At 37.9% G+C, this 21,810-nt stretch overlaps 1 protein-coding gene across 6 annotated transcripts in view; it reads right to left on the reverse strand.

Annotated features, from left to right (window-relative positions):
• COBLL1 (cordon-bleu WH2 repeat protein like 1) overlaps positions 1-21,810 on the reverse strand; it is an 86,421-nt gene that overhangs the window by 39,574 nt on the left and 25,037 nt on the right. For 3 of the 6 annotated variants that reach the window (XM_037396686.1, XM_037396685.1, XM_037396683.1), the window contains exon 1: positions 12,635-12,776. The exons of 2 other annotated variants lie outside the window; for them this stretch is intronic. In XM_037396686.1, coding sequence (XP_037252583.1) covers positions 12,635-12,768 — 134 coding nt within the window. In that variant the 5' untranslated portion in view covers positions 12,769-12,776. Of the gene's footprint in view, positions 1-10,814; positions 11,002-12,634; positions 12,777-21,810 lie in introns of those variants that run through there. One more of the 6 variants, XM_037396689.1, reaches the window with a different exon arrangement.

Genomic DNA, 21,810 nt, shown 5'->3' on the forward strand with positions numbered 1-21,810 from the left:
TATTCACAGCCTCTCAGACTGATCGGGAGTGCTCACAGACCTCCACACACACTGAATGAGAATTTGCCATCAAAATTGATACCTCCTCTCTATGAATGTTTTAAATTAGGTTTTTGGTGCATTCTGCATACAATTCAAGATGTATGGCCTTAGCTGCAAATTTAACTTTTGTCTCTACAGCAGCTTGGTTGGGTTGTTTCTGGGTTACATGAACATTGCAAAATGTATGAATCAAACTTTTTACTCCTCCCTCATTTGGTTTTTTTTTCTGTGTGATTTTTAGCTTTCATATAACTACCAAAAAGAACTATTAGCCAATACAAAGCATCAATAAAACCTTAAAAAAACCCCAAACAAACAAAACCAAACCCACAACAAAAAAATCCTTACCCTATGACATGAATTAAAAAAAAAAAAAAAATCTAAACCCAAAGTGAGTCACTACTGCTTTTCCCCTTTTTTACTCATTCTTATATCTTTAAGCGATTTCAAACAACTGTTAAAAGGTATTTATCACGTCTGAATTCAGATTTTAATCTTTGAAGAGTACATGCCACAGAGATTTGTTTGCAAATGCCAGTGGCCTCTACTTTCCATTAAGCAGCTGACTGCAATTTCATTGCTGGAGCTCCATAATCATTGGTGAGTGCTTAATCACACACGGCAATACGTGCATGGTCCACATCAGTAAAATGCAGCTCTATTTGTACACTAACTTACACTGTAGAGAGCTAGAACCAATAAAATACTCCTGTCAAAACTCATGTGCAACAGCTAAATAGCTGAGGTTGCATGTACTTACAAAGAACACACAACACGTGGGGTCAGTCTGCTAGTGAGGTCAGCTGAATCCCCACACACACCACCGCAGAGCTATGCACCCTGCCCATCTCTAGCACGTCTGGGTGTTCTTATATGGTTAGTTATGCTAACATTTCCCACCCCACACAAAGGAGGAAAAATCTCCAAGTATACTTTCTCAGAAGTTACACTGAGCTTTTGGCAAACCCTTATTAAACAACAGGGATGCCAATACATTCATTTTGTTTCCAGATGCTGTGTGTCTCTCTACTTCATTTTCTACCAATTCACTCATGTCTCATTCTGAGCTCAAAGTATTTACATTTGGTCTTACAGCTTTTTTGTTTCTTGAGTTTGTGTCTCTGTCTTGCCACAGAAGGCCTGCACCTCCTGTGCCCCACAGCTGGTACTGGGCAGCAAGAAAAATCCAGGTTTACCATGATTACATCTACAGGTGCAAATCAAAAGCAGCAAGCAACAGGACAGTGGAAATACACTTGCAGGGGTAGTTTTAACCTACAAACCCTCTCCTCCTCTTTTGCATTTTGGGGCCTCCATGAAGATGACACAAATGATTTCTCTGACAAAGGCATCCTCCACATGGCATTTTATTCAAACACCAAAAAATAAAACCAGCATTATCCAAGTAACTCCGAGTATGCCGTAATTTCAAACACTTATCCATTGTAAAGAACAAACAAACAAAAGCCCAGTTCTCTTTTGCCTCTTCACCTCTACCAGATACTTGGCAAACCAAGAGAGCTGCTAAAAAGACAGAGTGGTTAAGACAGTTTTTTCTCCTGAAAAGAAAACTCATGATTTCTAGCAATACAGAATACAACCATAACAAAGAGTATAAATTCCTAATCGTATAAAAACAACACTTCAGAGGTCAGAAAAAAGAGGTTCAGTAAATGGTCTCGTTCACAGCACCTTTGATGTTCAGATAACTTCCAGGTGTGCAAGGAGCTAAGCAGACCTATTCTAATTTTCAAAGTAAACATTACGAGGAGTTAGAAAAACCAAAATCATACTATTTCTTTTCGTTGCTACTACAGAACTACAGGAAAGCTGCAGGGAGAATCAAAGTCCAATTTATTTAGCTCTGACATGGAGTTAAAAGAGAAATTGTAACCAAATAAAGCCACAGCTCATAATAAGAACTCCTCTGGAGATCGTGCTGCAGTATCCTATACAATGCGGGTCCTCACTCATTCCTTATCTCCATAGGGTCCAGCCCCGTCACCAGCCTGACCTTCCCTACACCAGGCATTAAAACTGCCAATCTCAACTCAACTGAAGGGATGTGCTCTCCACAGTTTATCACCAGATAAACAATCCCACTTACGTATTATGCTTTAACAGCCTGAATGTCATCTTCTGTTTAATCCATTGCTTAAAACAAAGCAGGAAAGCAGTAAATAGAATCTTTCTTCTCTGATTCTTGCTTGGCCTGAAAAAGGCAACCAAAGGGACACCCGCAGCACTCTCACAGGGTCCCACAGACACAAGCTGGTGCAGCCTGGGCAGAGTTTTTATTTCCCTTGTAATAGTGCACCTGGAGCCCACTGCTTATACCAAGACTTTCAGCTAGCCCTCATCTTGTGAGATTATATTGTTCCCAAGGTATTTGATTTATATTGCTTAGAAATTTAAATTTCTGAAGTCCTACTTGCAATTCCCACCAGTCTTTGTGACAAAATACAGTTTCTGTAAAGACATTAAGTAATTCTTTCAGCCAAATACAGGTAGAAGAGTTCATTATTTTGTTAAGAAAAACAATAAATCTTTTAAAATCAAATGCAAGGCCATGAAGTCAACATTTTATGTGCTTCAGATCCCACTTCTACAGAATAAAGTGTCATTGCTGTATCTCAGCGTATTTCCTGCTTGCCAAACGAAATAATAGTGTCAGAGATCTGAATGTGTGGAAGCCCTTTTTAAAATAAAGGTCCAGCACAGTAAATAAATAAAACTTCTATTTATTTGATTTTCAAAAAATTCCTGTTAGAAAGTTACAAGCAGTATATTTTTAACCATCAGTAACTAGACAAATACACTTTAAAATAATGAGAAATACTTGAACTGACGGTGACCTGGATGTTCCAGTTATTGCAAGCATTTCCTTTTGATAAGGATCACTTCCCCCCCCCAAAAAAAAATAGAGGGAAAAAAGAGAGGAAATTATCTGCCAGATTTGTAAATAACCAAAGACTACAGCATTAAAAAAAAAAAAAAAAATCTACCTCTTCAAATCTTGGCATCAAGAAATACTAACGTTTACAACACTTCCCATTTTGAACACAATTACATGAGACGCTATACAAAGACAGCTTGACAGTCCCCTCGCCATCTCTCAAGTTTTCTATAGCAATCACCCAGGACAGCAAAGGTCATAAGGAACCATCACCTGAAATTCAGTCATCTCTCAGGTACTGAAAAAATTCATTATACACCTTCTACTGCAAAACAGATAGATTTATTTGTTAATTTGACTTATGGCATCATGAAGAGCATTGGTTTATGCAATGAGCAACTACACATTCTTTTGTATCAAACTTTACAAAATTATGTATGCCAAAAGTACGAGCAGTACTTCATTATATTCTCAAAGTCAGAAAAGGATCAAGTTCTTCTAAGATCACATCACAAGAGGAAAAAGGCCACTGAAATAAAATTCTTCTAGCTCTTTCTTGCCTTTGACCTCTCACCCCAAGCAATTATTATAATGCTTTCTCCATTATTACAGTAATGCTGCTACACCATTATAGCACACAGCGAAAACCTCGCAAATCAACCAAGGAACAGCTAACAAGGGTTCAAACCCACATTAAGCACAATAATTACCATTGTTTACAATAATACATCAGTTTTGGTCAACAGTTATAAAAAAATATTTAAACCTAATTTCACCTATAAGCATTCCCAGCCCAATACTCATCTTTAATACTCACAGAACAAATTTGTCTTCTACACTAAACAAAGACCATGGAAGCACCAGCTTTCCTCCTGTTTCTTCAGTTCCTTCTTCAGGGATTATGGTTTCATAGCACCACCACTGCACATCTTCAAAATCAAACACTACTTGCTAGGGAAAAGCTTGGAGACAACACCTGCAGCATTACTATCTGATCTGCTCACCATAGTCCAGCAAATGACTGAAGTTATCAAGGCAAGTCACTCAAAAAATCAGCTATATATATTTCAGGGCATATGTATCGATAACTTCTATATTAAAAATAAATAAATAAAAAGAAGAAGAAAAATAGAGGGCAAGTATTTTTAAGACATAAATATTCAGTAAACCACATTAAGTTAGTTTGCAAGGCAGAGCTCCCAAACTGGGACTTTATAATTACATAATCAAACACATGAAAAACTGAGTATTTAAAATAAGTGTCTATTGTTTATGGGCCAGTCTGAAAGGTCGGTTTCATCTGCAGTACAAGCATGAATATTTTTGTTTTCTTTCCTTTAGTGAATGCAATTTTCATTCTTATTTTCATCCTTATTGCTCTTAATCTGAATACTAACAATAGCATTGACATATGTATTCCACATGGAGAATTTTTCTTTTAGCCTGGGAACTGGAATATATGGCTTTTGTAGTTATAGTAGCTACAGAGATAGGTGTTGTAAAGACACTCTGCATAACCTCGTGATAGACCAAAATTAACATACTCAAGAAATAGGACTGTTACTCTTCCCACCCCTATACCCACTGGTGCAGCAAAATAGCCTACATATGAGCACAGGATTTATCTTCTATGCATGTGAAGCTTTTTTTCCTGTCTGTGATCTGATATTTGGCATCTAGTCTCTTAAAGGAAAACAAATCTAGAGATCAGTGAAAACACAGAATTTAACAAGGAGTAATGTGTAACAAGATACATATTTTCATTACAAATCTGTATTTAAAAACAAAACCTTACTTAATAGCTCACATCCTACAATATACAAGTTTGTATTTTCCTGTGTGCTATTAGCAAAGAGTAGAAAATTCCCATGTTCCTAAATTATCTGTTCATCATTATGTGGAAACATTGCACAAAATCAGTTAAAGTCAACAATGTCACACTGCATCTAGCTACAATGGCGTATGTGCACAGTTACTGCAAGCACATATCTTAACATTTTAGAGAAAATACAGTTGCTCTATACAACACATTTTATGTTATGGCATACCCATTGGCAAATTACAGTTCACTGCTTAGGTCCTCTGATCAGGGCTTGAAATGAGAAGTACCTAAATTTACTCACCTTCTGCTACCTTTAAAGTTGCATTGTCCCAATTTTATCTCTAATACTCCTCCAAATAAGACTGCAAGCCAAATCTAATTGAGAATAATTATTGCAGAAGAGTATGCTTTTAAGAGCACCTCCTAATGAAAGAAAACCTCTGAGATAAAGAACACCAAACAAACCATTCAGAGACTAATACACCACCTCCACTCCTCGTTCTGTTTTCATCAGTCACTCTTGTCAGTTCCAGATGCTCAGTGCTGGTTTGCCCTAAAGCTGCTACAAAACAGAAGTCATACCGTGACCATTCCATAGCAGGCCATGGGCACCATGCAGTAGAGGTATGTGAAATGATCAAGACACTTTACAACCTGCTAAGCACATTAGGCTATGAAGACAAACTCACAGAACTAACAGTCGACAAGCAGGCTTTGCTCCTCAGACCCAGAGTTCCCGCCTTGAGGAGGGCATGAAGATACAGAATTGAGGCAACTCCTGAAAACTACCCTCAGTGTAGGGTTTACAGCAGAAGCCCATGCAATGGTTCAATTTAAGCAGCTGCCATTTGTGAATACATATCCTTTCTTCAGGTGAAGTTCCTGCCTGCTGGTAGAGTCCATAGTGTGTTCAGTTCTTGCACTGAGAGAGTAAGACAAACAAACATCTGAACAAGGAAAAACTCTCAGATAAACTGGGAAAGCAAATCACAACAACCTCCACGGAGATCAAGAACTAAGCTTGAAATAAACTATAGGCTAGAGAAACCAAGCAAGCCAAACAAACAAACTAAAATGCTGAAAATGTAAAGGGAAAAAAACAGACCGCTTTTTCGTGGTTGTAGTAGCTTTGTTGTAAAAACAGAACTGAAGAGTCCAGACATCTCATCTCAAGCGAGTACCACAGTATGGCAGGCACCAAAAGCATCACAACCACTCCCAGCTTTGACTCACCTTTTTGTAATATGTGAAATAGGTATACAATCATTACACGCAGTATGAATCTTTATCTTTGCTTAAGATCTATGGCTGTACATATACACCAAATTTCTTTATTCCTCCCTTTTTACATAAAACAGTCCAAATTTTTCTTACGTAAAGAAAATAAAATGAAACATAGAAGGTAGTCTTGAATGGCACATTCAGATTTTGCTTTCAATTCCAGCACTGCTTTCCAAGAATCTCAAAAAAAAAAAATTAATCACAAAACTGATAATATCGTGTCTTCCTCTGGACACCGATTACTCTGTTTTCACATAACTGCATTTGGATCACAGAAAAGAGACCCCTCCGGCAGTACGTTGCTTTCTTCTCTAACACTTTAATCCGCTGTCCACATTCATCTTTTAATGAGGGTCTTAAAACAATACAGTTTTCTTAATCACAATCCTTAAGACCAAACAACTTCTGGTACATGACAGAAAAGCTATTCTAAAACAGTAAGATTTTTTCCACATATTAGAAGACTTACAATTTTGTTTTTAAAGTATCAGCAGACCATAACGAGCAGTTTCTAAACTGGAAACACTTCTTCCCACTCTCTAACCAGACATCCGAACTTCTTTCATAGGTCTGTGGCTGATGTTTTGTAATAACAGAGACCCAAATGGGACTATAAACATAAAATTAATCTAAGAACTATCTAATTTTATTGCTAATGGGGCTTTTTCACCACACCTGGCGTTCTTACACTAAGATAAATCAAAACATTTAATATTTATCTGAAGACTTCCAGAGTCTCTAACTTGTAATCACCTACGGTTTTTAAAATTTAGTAGGCCTACTGATTTCTGATACCAGTTCAATAAATGAGAATTTACACTGAATTTATTTCCCTACAGCTCCTGAAAATTACTAGGTTTTTATTTTTAGAGCTGACTGAATATATGACAAGGTAATGTTTAAATATCGTGCTCAAAAAATAGTTTGCTGTTGCTCATGAAAGGCACCTCTTTTTTGTGGAACTTAGAATAATGATTTTTAACTGAATTTTGGCTAGTTGAAATGTCACGTTCTGTTCACTTTGACTAAGTTATTACCAGGCATACAGACTTCTACACAAAAGTTGGGTTGCCAGAAGTGGTGCAAAAAAGGTTACTTTTAAGTTAGTTTTAACGTACTGTGGTATTCTGATATTTTTCCTTAACATTAAGCAGACCAAGTACCTAATGTACCAGCCTCATAACATCTATATAGCATGCCTACCAGCCTTGATACTAGGCTTTCATATCTAGATCAGTCTCACCCGTTTGGTACACCGTCTATCTGTTTCTACTATAAAAGCACCAGCTGGATGTTAACATCAAGGTATGGATCAATGATGGTCAAGCACTGTCCACTCTTGGGTTACCCCTTCAAACCAGGCTTATGATACATGTAGGACAAAAAGGGAAAATATTTGCTGTAGCTGCTCCATAGAGAAATACGAGTTTTCAGGTTATATGTTCATTCACTTAGTTATTGAGGGGGATTCTGAGTTTATATTGTATAGATATTGTGTCTAGCAGGTGGCTCACTAGGTACAAAAACCCCAAGGTTCAGAACCACATTTTAAGCTCAATTTACAGGTAGAGGAACAAGCCTGAACAATTTCTAAATCTTTTTTGATAATGGAGTATTTCACAGTGCACTTCTCTATACAGACTCCCAGGGCTGAAAGGAGACCAATATTGCAAATAATACTGATATTTTAAAAATACTGGGTAAGATTGTACTAGAAATAACGCACTGGGTAAACAGCTCTCCCAACACAAAAACATGTTGTGTAACTAATACACCACCTCACAAGCCAGTAGTAATGTTATAGGTGATGAGATTATTAATAAATTGATCTTTGAAGATTATCTCCATGGGTTTACTCAGTGAGGTTCCAGAAAGCAACAAATCTTATGCAGATGTTCTCTTACTTCTGCCTATATTCAGATGACTGCTACAACCAAAGCAAAAAATGTAAAATACCTGCATTTCCACTCTCTTTCCATAAATAAATTGGATCAAGAAAATAAGGCATCCCTGGAATCAAGGCATGTTTTCAAAACTCTTCCTAGGGAAAAGCTTTTCCTAGTCATTGGGATGTGTAAAACCCCCCCTAACTAGCCTCATAGCTCTGAAGAAAAGAATTTTTTAAAAAGTCTTATCCTAGCGAGAAATAAATCACGGGACTGGGATGGTAACCATGACAGTAAGGTGAAAGCTTAATGGAATCTTTGGATGTCTTTTTCACACTAAAAGCGAGAAAGCAGCAAATGAATCCTTCAGTTCCCTCCAGACCATTTGGAACAGACACTTGCCCGTCTGATTGTCTGTCCCCATGGCAGTGGCAGTCTTTAAAACAGAAGAGACTGTATTCAAGCCATCATTCATGCAACTTTTTCCCTTACTAGAAAGGGGTGATTCAGCAGCAATGTAAACACAAATCTGTACAGTACAGGCATGTTTTTAATTGTGCCCCTCCTAGCATTATAGGGCACCAACTCCAGCATAAACATGTAAATTACATCAAATACAAATTTTAAACTTTCCTAGAAAAATAATTCATTGCCCTTCAAAGCGAAATCTTAACTATTATCACGATGACCTTTTCTAGCTCACTTAAAACACCCCAAAGACTACCCAAGCTTTTGAGCACAGAGCACCACCGAGTTGGTGCTGTCTCACACCATTCAACAAAACATAGTTCCTCTCTAGGCGTAAGAATTGCCTCACTGTTAGGAAGACAGCCAAGAGCTCAGAATCCTAGCAGGCAACAGAGGATAAAAAAATACTTCACGCTACAAAATAGCATAAAGTTTACTATTATTACTGAGAAATTATAGAAACATGTTCCAATAAAAATGTTCCCTTACAGCACATTCTGTTGTGCCAAAGCAAGTATTTCTTTTTCCTCCTTAAATAAATACCCAAACAAAAAGAAGAGGTGTAGTGGAAAAGCAGTTCCACCGATGTTACTTCTAAGGAGGTTAAGAACATAGACTTCTGAAGTAAATAGGGCTAACATAAAATACAAATAGAAGCTTGGCATATCCACATGCAACATAGCTCTGCAGTAAGCAGATACTTACAGCTATTTGCAACCTCTTCATGAAGTATAAAATGTAAAAAATAATGTAGATTTGCTACCAAAAGAAAGTGCAAAAAACTTGAATGACATTCAAAACTAATAAAACTTCATATGACCTGCTTAGCCTTTATTTACAGTTATCAAAACAGCCTGATAGAAAGGCAGCAGGGAAGAGAAAGCAGTAAATCTGTAACAGTAATTGAGTAATATATAACTGGCTGAATAAACAGGAAAAGAAAACAAAGAGCAGCTTGAACTGGAAGGGGGAGCTTAACCTTTGATACACTAATAAATCTAACAAATGCTTAAAACTCAAACAAACATATGTTACCTCCACTAGGAACAAACCTTCAAATCTTTTTCAAGAGCTGCTATAAAAGGATGCTCATACAGATGTTCTTCTCCCATGACCAGTAAGAAAAGTTCAATTAAGGGCTCTCAAACAGAACAAAATCTGAATCTGCCCTTCTGGCCATTATCTCCTAGTCATGAAAGCAGGTGTAACACCACCGTCTTTTCAAAGCCTGCAGATGAAACACCTGACTCTGCTCATGGCTTTTTCAGCTCTATTTTGAACATCAGTAGAGGTCAGAATTGGCAATTTATCCAAGCTTTTCTGCTGCTGCTTTTCTCTCCTATCCAAAATCATTTTTCAGATGTAACACTGGAGGCAGGCACTGGATGCATTTATAGGTTGGGAAAGGTAAGAAAAATAAAAGCAGAGCCACTCAGTACCCCTGCAGCCAGGAAAGACCCTTCCCGTTTTCCTCACATACACACATACCTCAAATATAGATACGTGGGTGTTGGTGTGGGTAGATAATAGATAAAATAATGCAGGACTGCAGCTAGGAAGCTCTGCAGTAACAACAGGGAAGACAAACTTCGCTCCCTCTTCCTTTAAGCTGCTATAGAAGGTTGAGTTCAACTGCAGCAGTTCCCTTTCCCAACTCAAGATTCAGATACAGGAATAATAATTGAGACAAGCGCAGCAAGGTAAGTTTGGAGAGCACTGCAGCTAATTTCTGTTTTTCATGCAGGTGTCTGGAACAGAACAAGCTTTTTCCCTTGTAGAAAGCTCTTCAGCCACTCGGGAGTTTGCTCTTTGCAGTTACATCCTTTAGCTACCTAGTTGGGTAACACTTCAAAATGTTTTGTATGTTTGCATAACCAAGAAATAGAAGGGTTTAGTAAATTGGAGAACAGACACGACATTAAGCACTGGAAGGGAATGGGAAGCACTGAAATTTTCCCATCCTGAACAAGAAGCTTAAAAAATAAATTATATATATATGCACACAGATGCTGTGTGACACATGAAGAATGGACAGAGAATTCCTACACAACTACATCAGCAAATAATGTACCCTAGATCATTACAGGACAGAAAATGAAAGAGAAAAAGTTCAGGCTAAGAAATTGTACTAAACCAAGCATTTATATTACTAGATTGCAAGAGAGGCATCTTGGCAGCCAATATCCTGAAAGCCAAAATGTAATAAAGAGGTTTCTCCTGGAGTACGACCAACGTAGCTTTAGTTCCCCCAACAAAAGCACTGAGCATCTCAAGCTAACACTTCTTCCAGAACGACGAACAAATGCTTTGTGTACCTACGTGCCACCACATTCTCCTGCTCATCTTTCACAGCTTCTTCCTCAACACCCACTCCCCTCCCTGCATCCTCCTCAGAAACCAAAGTGGGAAATCCCCGTACCTTCAGGAACAGGGTCGCATTTGGTACCTCCTCACATGTCAGCACTGTGCTGGAGCCCAAGCCTGATATCTTATGCACTGTGTGAGGGGCGATGGGTACAGAGCACAGCCAGAAGTTCTATGCGAGCTCTCTTCACAGCGTAAGACGACCAACAGTTATCACAAGCACCTCTGCTCTCGCCGGTAGTGGAAGCTCCCTGCCCTTTGTCCTACCTACTTCAGCTCCCCCACTGGCTGCCAGTTCAGGGCCCCAAATGGATGCTGCTTCCTCCCCAAACTCATCCCCTTCTACATACAAGAGCTATTCTTAGCCCCCTTCTCCACTTTCTTCTGCACACTCTACATCCCCTAGACTCATTTCCTACTGGATTCTTGCAACAGGCAAGGAAGAAAGAAGATACTCCTTCAAAGAAAGCTGGCTCCCTGCACGATGGTTCTAACACAAGAGCTATTCTGGATGACCCATTACTTCTGTCAGAAAGCCTCTGCTCTTTCTGAAAAAAGGGTACAGGACTTCAGCATTAACTATAAAGTAGGAAAAAATTCTTTAGGAAAGGGAAAAGCATACTTCTTACTAACCTTTATAGTGATTATAATCAGCAGCAGCAGTCTGCTCTGGGGAACGTAGAGAAACTCCTCTACAACTATGCTGATGAATCATTTGCTCTAACTGCTGCACTTCGCTCCTGTATTCACCCCCCCACCCTTTTCAAATTTCACTGTCACAGGTTTACACCCGGTATTTTTCCCTGCTGAGTTGTTAACATATATTAACATACAATTCAGTGCCAGAAAGTACTGACTTTTACAAGAGGTACAACGGAACAAGATTTCTTAAATTCCTTCTTTGTTACGGTAAGCAAAGTGCATCTTGGCATTCTGCTGCTATTCGGGGATTTAGTCTGTTTAGGTACTACCAATTTGATTAAATGCTTTCCATGATAAGTGATATATAATATTCAAGAAATACACAGAATACACAGCAAGGACTCTACTATATTAAACATTAAAGGCGTTGACTTTTACAGGTTACTACAAACAAGTAATGTTTCTTTTCCAAGCAAAATTTTAGATCAAAATCAGATGAAAGACAAAGTCGGAAAAGCCTTACAGTCTGCATGAAATAACAACATTTCTCATTTAAAATAATCTCAGTAACCTCATTTGAGCTTCTAGGCCCCCCATCATCAACTCAAAATAAAACATGCAACAGCCTCTATACTCAGAAATGCACCACTGAAATTTCAGTAGTCCATCTGCAGTGATAAATTTTTAGGTCTTTATACATCCTCATCTTTGAGCCAGAAATGGGATTAAAAAAAAAAGCCTTCATAACTTGGTGTACAAAAATTACATACTTTACCTGAAAACAGGACAACAGACATTAATTCTTCCTTCTTTTTGCAGGCCTATGAGTTCTGGCAATTTATGTTCTGCCTTACACCCAAATTCTCCCTTTCCTCAAAAAACAATGACTTAAATGCTGCTGCAGATATGTAATTATTGGTAAATATTTTTCCTCACAGCAGGTGTTAGGACCCTAAGTTCAACCAGAACAGCAAGGAAACGCTGTGTAAACACCAACATCTGCATTCTTAGTCTTGTAAAATATGTGTCACTTCACATCAACAAATGCATCCAGAAACCCATGTACAGCAACCAAAACAGTTCTGCAGGTCAAAGTTTTATCCACGTATAGCAAACAAAATTATTGTTATTGTGTTATACCTACACAAGTATTGCTCTGCAGCCATTCTGCTGATCATCCACACAAGGAGAGGGAAGAACAGCTACAACTGATTACACTACTTTTCTGCTTACCTCCAAAATAACACAGGTTTTTCTTCTCCATTAAAATCAAGTGAATTTCTCTCAATAGCATATGTAGGTAGAAGGGACGGAGTGTGCGTGTGCATGGCAAGCTCACTGTTGTTCCCTTCTGCTGCTGGTGACATCAGTAAGCCTACCTATTTATAATCCCACCACCTGACCAAACGGCCTACAGAGTACATCTAGAGATTTGTATAGCCCTTAATCCTGACATACCTACTTCAGCCAATTCAAAAGAGTATTAAGTAGCTTTGTTATGTCTTCTGTGGCTTTATACCATACAAAGAAACCAATCCTGTATTCTGCACTCATTTTTGCAAAACAACTTCAATGGGAAGTTTTAGAATTAGCACTCTTCCTTCCCTTGATGCTTTTTAGCCTTCCCTATTTCTCTGTCTGTAAGACACCCGGCTAAACAGTTCAGGAAGGCAAAGTTTAGTGAGCAGTGGAATAGCAGAGGCAAATTCCCACTTACATCCAGTTAATTTGATCATCAGTACTACCTACAAAATTATTGAAGCTTAAGATCCTGACAAATCAATTTCACAAACAGAAGTACAGTATTTATGCTATCCAGAAAACAAAAAAACAACTTAGCAGTGGTTGAAAGTAGGGTAATTTATAGAAGCTTGACCTCACTGTCAATTAAAAACAGAAGCTGCTTAAAAGCAATTCTCACTTCAGTTACCTCTTCCCAAAGTCAAACCTAACGCATACAGTCATGGGAGGCCTGCTTACAATTAAGTCTGCTCAGGGACCGAGAAGGGATGCAGTTAACGCACTACCATCAACAGCAACAACCTGCAGGACTCTATCACTGGTAAATGTTGCTTCTGGATTGGGATCAGGGCACAGTATTTCAAAGTGGCTTGGTGACCACTTCAGTGAGAGGGTAACACCTGCACGAGTGTGCGTGTGCTGAGCGAAGTTACTGACCATTCCTTATATAGCCTCTCTTACCTGAGAAGTCTCGTCACCAGCATTCATCCCGCATTATGTCAGACAAGTCAGGAATCTAACTCTTGTTTTACCTAACACAAGGCTGAATGAAACCGTCAGATCAGTTGGTTGTGTTCCAAGTCAACTGCACTCTGCGACCAAACTCCGAGTTAAGAATACAAGCACAGAAATCCTTGAAGCAATTTCAATTGCTTAAAAAGCTGGGGACAGCCATAACACAGGTGCAGCCAAGCTTGCAGGACTAGACCACCAGTAATACAAGTTTCAGTGCAGACAGGGTATCGATGTTGTCTAAAATACCAACACATTCCCTATGGCTAGTGTGTCCTGAACAGGACAAAACATTCAGGAATTCCACTTGGAAGCATTAATTACTATCTGGGTCTAAGGGCTGTAGCTAGAAATAATCAACTTATAGTCACAATAAAAAAATATCTGATTTATTTTTTGTCCTCCTGGTATCCTGAGGTAATAAATCTTACACACTATCTACTTACAATTCCCTTCTTATGGCTTTCACATATTAAGCAGTAATTTTATCACTGTTGAAAAATCATGTGCTTTTCATTCAGAGTCACCAATGGAGTGTAATACTATTGACCACAATAAGCAAGTGCCCAACACTTCAGATAACCTGAAAGGCAAGAAAGGAAATGTTTTCCATTTCTACAAGTATGTACCTGGCTATTTCCCCTGCATCTTACAGAGGTTACTTTTTCCCCCCACCGATATCACTCAACATAGACTACTACTATTTTATTCTTTTTTGTAACTTCCTAGAAAACTTGTGAAACATAAAATGTGGAGTTTTAAAAGATGGGGTGGGATGAGAGCTTAGACAGGGCATTGGAGGAAAAAAAACCAAACCTACCAATGCAGCATCGAAGGGAATGGAATTAAAATGTTCTGTTAGAATTTCTTTAGGATTAGCATATTAAAATGCTTCTCGTTTTTCCATAATGCATCTACTTAAATTACTCATCTTGGCATTGCTGTATTAGCAAACATTCCCTAAAAAGGAATCATCAACTGACTAGTATCAGCAGCAAAGTGGAATGCATGTGAACAGATCATAAACATGGAATTTCTTTTATTTCTTGTGTGTATGTTTTAAAAGAAGTAAACAATCTAATTTTGCCAGACACATTGCCACTATAGCGATAAATACAAAACACTTTCTAAAAAGGTCCCTGTATAGGTCACATTTTTAGTACAGAGGTTTCATGCTCTTTAATTCACAGAATTGTTTCCAAGACCAAAAGGATACAAAGATTTGCATACTAGTGAGGGCAGTAAAACAAAAGCTTCCCAATATTCGTTTTTAGATCTTTAATACTTTCAGATTCACTTGTCTGTGATTTCTCAGAGCATCAAGTATTTCTGCATTGCAGGAAAAAAAAAACAAACCACCCACCAAACTCTAGAAGCCCAATAGGCTGTTAGAACTCAACAAGTATGTATCCATTATCTGCATATGGAAAAGCTGGTCAGAGTTACTATCTGTTTTTTAAAAAACCCCAATATGGACACATCTGTAAAGTTGGGAGCTCTTTGAACCTATTGTCTCTATTGTTATAAACAAAAGACTATTTTTTAAAACTATCTGATATTTAATCTAACCCTGAAACAGTAATTATTTATTTTTAAAAAAAAAAATAATATCCATGAGAAACTAAAGTCTGAAAGCAGCAATAATAGCAGGAAACCTGGATTACTAGACTAAAAATAGGCATTCTTCCAGATTAAATTGCTGCTTTATTAAATACTCCTTTTCTTCAGTTCCTTTGTACCTACTGAGATGACATCTTATCTGTGATGGATCAACACATTCAAGTCTCCAGGGAAAGGCAAATAGTTTTCGTTCTATCAAAAAGAACTGGAGAAGAGAGCATAGACAAGAGGCTTCCAAATGGCTTGGAAGCAGACCAAGAACTTGTTTTTCTTATGCAAGTCACACATCAGCAACAAAAGTTGATTATCGATTGTATAATCACTCAACATTAAGGCAGGCAATTATTTTTCCATTATTTAACATTGGTTTGAGGATTTTATGCAGCAACATTAGACAATTCTGTTGTATGTTCTCCTTTTACTTACTTGGAACGGCTAGAACACAACAAACTGGTACATGTACAAATGGCGAATGTAAGAACATGAGCCAAGAGCCCACGTCGTTATGTCCTTTATATGGAAACTGTATCACACCTTTGACCATCCCTGTCAACCCTCTCTGAACCTTCTCTGGTTCTGCTATTTCCTTTTGGACATGGCAGACCAGAACTGCGTGCTGTAATGTCATTATAGATTTAGATACAGTGACCTAATCATGTTTTCTCTCTTTTCTTCTCTGTTCCTTTACTAATACACATGGCAAACTGATTTGTATTAAATTTATCTGAAGTGAATTTAGTATCATTTTATTATCTGTTTATTTTTGCAAAATCCTTCTGCAAGTCTTCAGAGTCATGTCTCCTCTCATTACTATGTATAATAAATGTTTACTGTCACCAAACTGTCATTCAGCTGCTTTTTTAGATTATTAACATGTTGAACTATGAGTTCCAGCATAGATCCCTGTGGAACTCCAAGGTGGCCTCCCTCACTTTCATAGTAGGCAGTTTCCCATACCTCTGGTTCTTATTTTGGGGCAAATTATTTAGCTATGCAAGGTCTACCATCTTATGTCATGTTTCTTCAATTTTCCTACAAGGCTTTAGGTTAGAGACTAGCAAAAGCTTTTGAAGGACCAGGAAGACCGCCAGCTGACTTTTCCTCATTCAGTTAGTCAGCACAGCACTTAGATTCTTTTTATATTTTTACAGCATTAAGACATTTACACTGTATTATACTGATATATCAGAGTTCCTTATTTTATTCTAAGTGTTCTTGTTGCATCACAATCTGCAGAAAACCAGACTTTGTTTGTAAGTTCAGCCACCAAACATAGAGTTTATCTTGAATACTGAGGTAGTTCTTAAGAGCCCCCACCAAAGCTGTCCTAGCTGCTGTGCAAATTCAGTACAGAAAGAGAGTGCCTACTCAGAAAACTTTTGGGGACAAAAGGACAAGCCCACCTTTTGGGCTGCCTGTCCACAGCGTGACTTCCCTTAAACTGCTGCGAGACCTCTCCACCTTGCTATCTCAATTACAACCTTTCATCCTCATTTTCACATCACAGACCACTGCTTTCTCTTCTCAGCACAACAGGTAATATACAAACGTTAGCACTTTTATGATCTTACCTAGTCATATTTCATCTCAGCTGCTAAGGATCTGCCCCACTGCCCCACAGCTGTTTTAGTATTTTCTTCTATGCCAGCCTTCTTCCCAAGAGCAGGTTTTGTAACTTTTTCCACACGACCACCATCTCCTCCTCACCTAAGGCTCGACTTGCATTATAACTACAAACATCTGACAATTAAGAATCCATAATAGTTCTTGGCACATGCGTGTAATACATTACAACTTCCCTCCTTTTTAAGGTCAAAGAGAACCAAATCAAGAGACTTAAAAAATTCTGTATGGATTAAGCTCCATAGAGTAACACAAGGGTTAAGGTAAAAGGAGCAGCAAAACCTCCAGCGTCTGATGAAAGCAAGAAGCTTCAATTCACATTCACTATTTGGAGAAAGAGAGAATACTAATCCAGAAGTTTTTATATACTTAAAGCCAAAAAGAACTGTAAATGGCAAGACAATCCTCAGCTGCTGATTTCTGGCAATTCAGACATATTTGAGAATATGACACTGAAACTGAGGGGTCTTAATTGCCTAGAAAGTACCATTTTGGGAAGTTAACACCTCCATCTCCCCAAATATTGAAATTACAACATAGACATTGGAAACTAAACAAAATACATCCTTTAAGGGGTAAGAAACACATTACTATGGTTGTAGTACTGCCATGGCACTCATGGTTGCCACAAATAAAATATAAGAAATAAGAGACAAATGAGGTTACCAACAGGGGGATTATTTTTTTTTTCTAATATTTTTCATGTCAACTTGATATGGCTAGGTAACAGATGGTATATTATGTTTTTCCTACTTTGACACAATTTAAAAACAAGCTACAGATGGCTATAATGAAATCCTCATTAGCACACTTATATTTTCACAGTTTAGCATAGCAATAATGAAACTTTCAGGTCTGGAATTTCCTGTTGGTTAATTAGTGGTTAGGTTAATAGCCTGAGGAAGTGCACAACCCAAAAAGTTTCCTTATTGTTTAATCATATAATTACTATATTCACATTTCTGGGAAAGCTCTCCAGAAAGATCTGATGTCACAGTAAAGCTACCTTTATAACCCTCCCTCTGTTTGTGGAACAACTGAATTATTTTATTTAGTGGAGTGTGTAGGCAGGAAAGCCATGAACAGGCCTAATTCAGCTGCCCCTGGGAAGTTTCAGCTTGTTTTATTTTAGAGATACTAACTTACACTTACAGAATTCTTCAAACATGCATTACATGGAACACTACAGAAAAGCTAGGATCAACAACTCTTGGCCTATTGCTACAAAGTTATTATAATATCATTGGTTAATGCTTAAATAATTCCTGGGGTTTTTTTAATCCCAGTTTATAATCCTCCACAAAAGCTTCAAATACGACGTATGCTTAGCAGCACACCAAGGTATCACTAAATCTGGGATCTAGAAAGAGAAAAAAAGAAAAGAAAAAAAAAGAATCACCGCAAATCTTGTACTCCGGTTATTTCTGTAAACAAAGCTGCTGCTTTAACACAGACATCACATTAACTGTAAATTAAACAGTATGATTAAAATAGTAGTGAAGGATGTGGTATTCACAGCTAAAAGCCCTCTGGGGTTTAGCAATCCACACGCTGGTTACTAACTGATGGCACCACATGCTGCAGGACTCCCGCTGCGGCACAGAGCCCTACCCACGCCCCGTAACTGATACCCACATGGTGCTATGGCACAAGGAAACCGGTAGCATGGCAGAACCAGGTCCCCAAAGCTACTGAATATTATTGTTGGGTTTTTTCTTTAACTGCCATCACCAAAAATCGACACCGAGAAAACGCAGCACTCCGGTACAAGCAAGAACATAGCAGGTTACCAGGCACAGACCAAGGGAAACAACCGTACCGCTTTTTTGCGGTGCTAGAGGTTGAAAAGAGGACAGCTACTGCCAAGCCATCACAAAAGAGGAGCATAATGTGGAGAACTTGACCTGTGACTGAAGTTACATAGTTAAAAAGGGACCGCATACAACAATTCAAAAATTGTAATGCCAAAAGTAGCTTTTAAGCCCTCAAAATCACTTACGACAGAGAACCGCAGGGAAACAGAATTCGGATTTTCTAACAAACACCTTATTATTTAACAAACACATGATTATTATGACTATTCTGTAAGTTTCTGGAGCCCTCCCATTTCTTCTTAATTTATTTATACAACATTAAGGAGAACTGAAACAGTATTATCGTCCTTAACCAGCAGAAGCAGTAGCTGCGCACAACAAAGACTTTCTGGAACACTAAAATGTCACTATGGGATTCCACAATCAAATGTACCCAAAAACAGACAAGCAAAAAACACACGCAGTGCTCTTGGAGATCCGAGAACTACAGCTCCAAACAGTTACTGCGCTTCCTTAAAAAACGCTCAGAGGCCTAGGAAGTTAATAAAAAATAAAAAATGACAGAGAAAATAAAAAGCTCCCACAATGATTTTCTTGTGGAAAATCCCATGCTTTAATTTGGAAACTCTCAGATCCACTTTCACATACAAGTTTTCATAATCACATCCATTCCTTTACTGAATAGACTGTACTTTGATGGATCTTTTTATGACACTGTTGCTGTAAGGACTTCAGATGTAGGTTTAAGACTACATTGTTCTGAATGTTTACACGTAGTATAATCCTGTTTTTAAAAATCTGTACCTCTGCTCAAGTTCAGTAACACTCACTCTTCTCCTAAAATGAAAAGTTAAAAATAATTGCAATATTTCAATGCTAAACAGTTTGTGAAGCAAGGACACCTTGTGTTTGCTTCATCCAGCACTCCCCCACTCTGTTCTTCAGAACTATGTAAGTGGTGGCATTCTCCATCTTTTGAGTTCCTGTGCTTATCAGATGATAAATTACAAAGAAAGAAAAAAACCCCAAAACAATAGAAAAAAGAACAAAAGCAAACATTATTCTACAGTTATAACTTTGTCATGCAAGTTTCGGGTACTTCCTCAAACTGAAGTAAACATGAGACAATGGAAAAATTATACAGTTAATCACACTGGGATCAATACTAAAATTTGTAATGAAAAACCCTCCTTTTTAATGATGATATCAAATCATTTAGACCTAAGTTTCTTTTACAGGCACTGAAATTTATTTACAGGAGGGCCTGTGTTCCAAAGGGGTAAGACATCATCTGGGCAGCAATAGTTCACGGTTGCAAAGATGGCATGTGGGAAAGAACATGCCTCAGGTACCCTACTACCCATAAGACAGGAATGAGGAAGAAAAATAAGTGTTCCTTCTTACATAATAGGCACGCACACAAACTTCTTAATTCAAATAAGCACCTATCTTTGGAATCAGTATCACAGACAACTAAACTGGGAGTGTACCACACCAGCTTCTGGAGGGGAAGCTTGTTTGGGATTTCTCTCTAGCATTCAAAAGAAGAAAGCTCAAATAACGTTGAAGAAAAGAGAAGAAAATGTCTTCCAAAATACAGGCTTCGTTCTCAATATAGCAGAGATGGTATGGTACCATTAACAAAACAGTTTAAAATATCTCCAAGACGATGAAACTTAACAGGTTAGCACCCTGAAAGTGCTATTTGCACCATTATGATTTAAAATTAAAAAAGAAAAGGCTCAAGTTCAGTTTTGTCTGCTTCAAACCATAACCCTAGAGTAATATTCAGAAGTGCAATTGTTCTAGTCATACTCAATCTCTATTACAGATGTTCTAGTAATGGGGAATTTACTTTTTTATTTTTATATTGTATTTTATTTTATATTCCAGTCTAATCCTAGAAAAATGCTCTTGCCATGAGCTATCATGTAGGGAAAAAAAAATCCATATTTTGCATCAGCAAAAATTTATCGAGCTCACGTTTCATCTTCCACCATTCTAATATTTTACTGGAACACCTACTTGAATGTGGAAACCTTCCTTGTGCTACCACAACAGAAGCTCATAGACTCCTTGAAATTGCTACTAGATGAACCAGATATTCTAGAAACTAGGTACAACACCCTATACTGCATGGGTGTACAGCTCATCACACAGTGCTATATGCTACTTGTACAGACCATCTCCTCTGTGCAACAGTACAAAACAGATGCTTAACAATATGTTGTATGTTAAAACATCCCAAGTTCTTATAAGCTCTTCGCAGAGCAGGACTGTCAGCTTTATTTTCTACTGACTCCGAAAAGATTAAAAAAAAGGTGATATAAGTATTCAAACACTTCTATTTGTATGGAGTGCAAATACTGAAATCCTGTCAAATGAGAAAGCTTACAAAGAACAAAATGAATGAAAGCAGGAGGAAAGAAGAAATGCCAACAGCACAGTTCCACAAAGCTGAGTTCTGCTGGACCAAAAAAAAAAAAAAAAAAAAAAAGGGAGGGGGGGGGGAGAGAAAAAGTAAAATATTGACATATACAGTAAGAGGCCTCCTATGCCATAGCAAGTTCACAAACGTTTTCTTGATGGGCTGCTAAAATCACATTACATTATTGTAGAGCAATATACCAGCCACAGAACTTTTGGTCTGCTTAGCCAATATTATCTACTTCTAAACTTAGGCATACAATACACCAAGTTTTTATGTTTCAGTGTTCTACTTTAACCCTGTAAACTCTGCAAGCCTTCAACAGAAAGACAAACAGTTATTTTAGGTGGCTATTTCTGCCATATATTTTTTTTCTATCAAACAGTCCCAGTTAGCGTATCAAAGAACTGAAGGAATAGCATATACCAACGGGGGGGGGGGGGGGGGGGGGGGGGGGCGGCGGGATTTTTTGTTTTGTTTTTTTTTCCCCTCCCCTTGTGGATTGTCCATAAAAATCAGAAAGCATCTTTTCATAAAGCTTCCTAAAGATAAGACAGTTTTATAGATGAGCTCATGTGACAACTGTTTAAATATTTTTATAAAGAAAGATATAAATAAAGGTACCTATTAAAAAGACATGGAAGAGCATACAGCAAGGTCATGAATTTCAC

The sequence above is a fragment of the Falco rusticolus genome, chromosome 8 (assembly GCF_015220075.1).
Source record: "Falco rusticolus isolate bFalRus1 chromosome 8, bFalRus1.pri, whole genome shotgun sequence".
Lineage (NCBI taxonomy): Eukaryota > Metazoa > Chordata > Aves > Falconiformes > Falconidae > Falco > Falco rusticolus.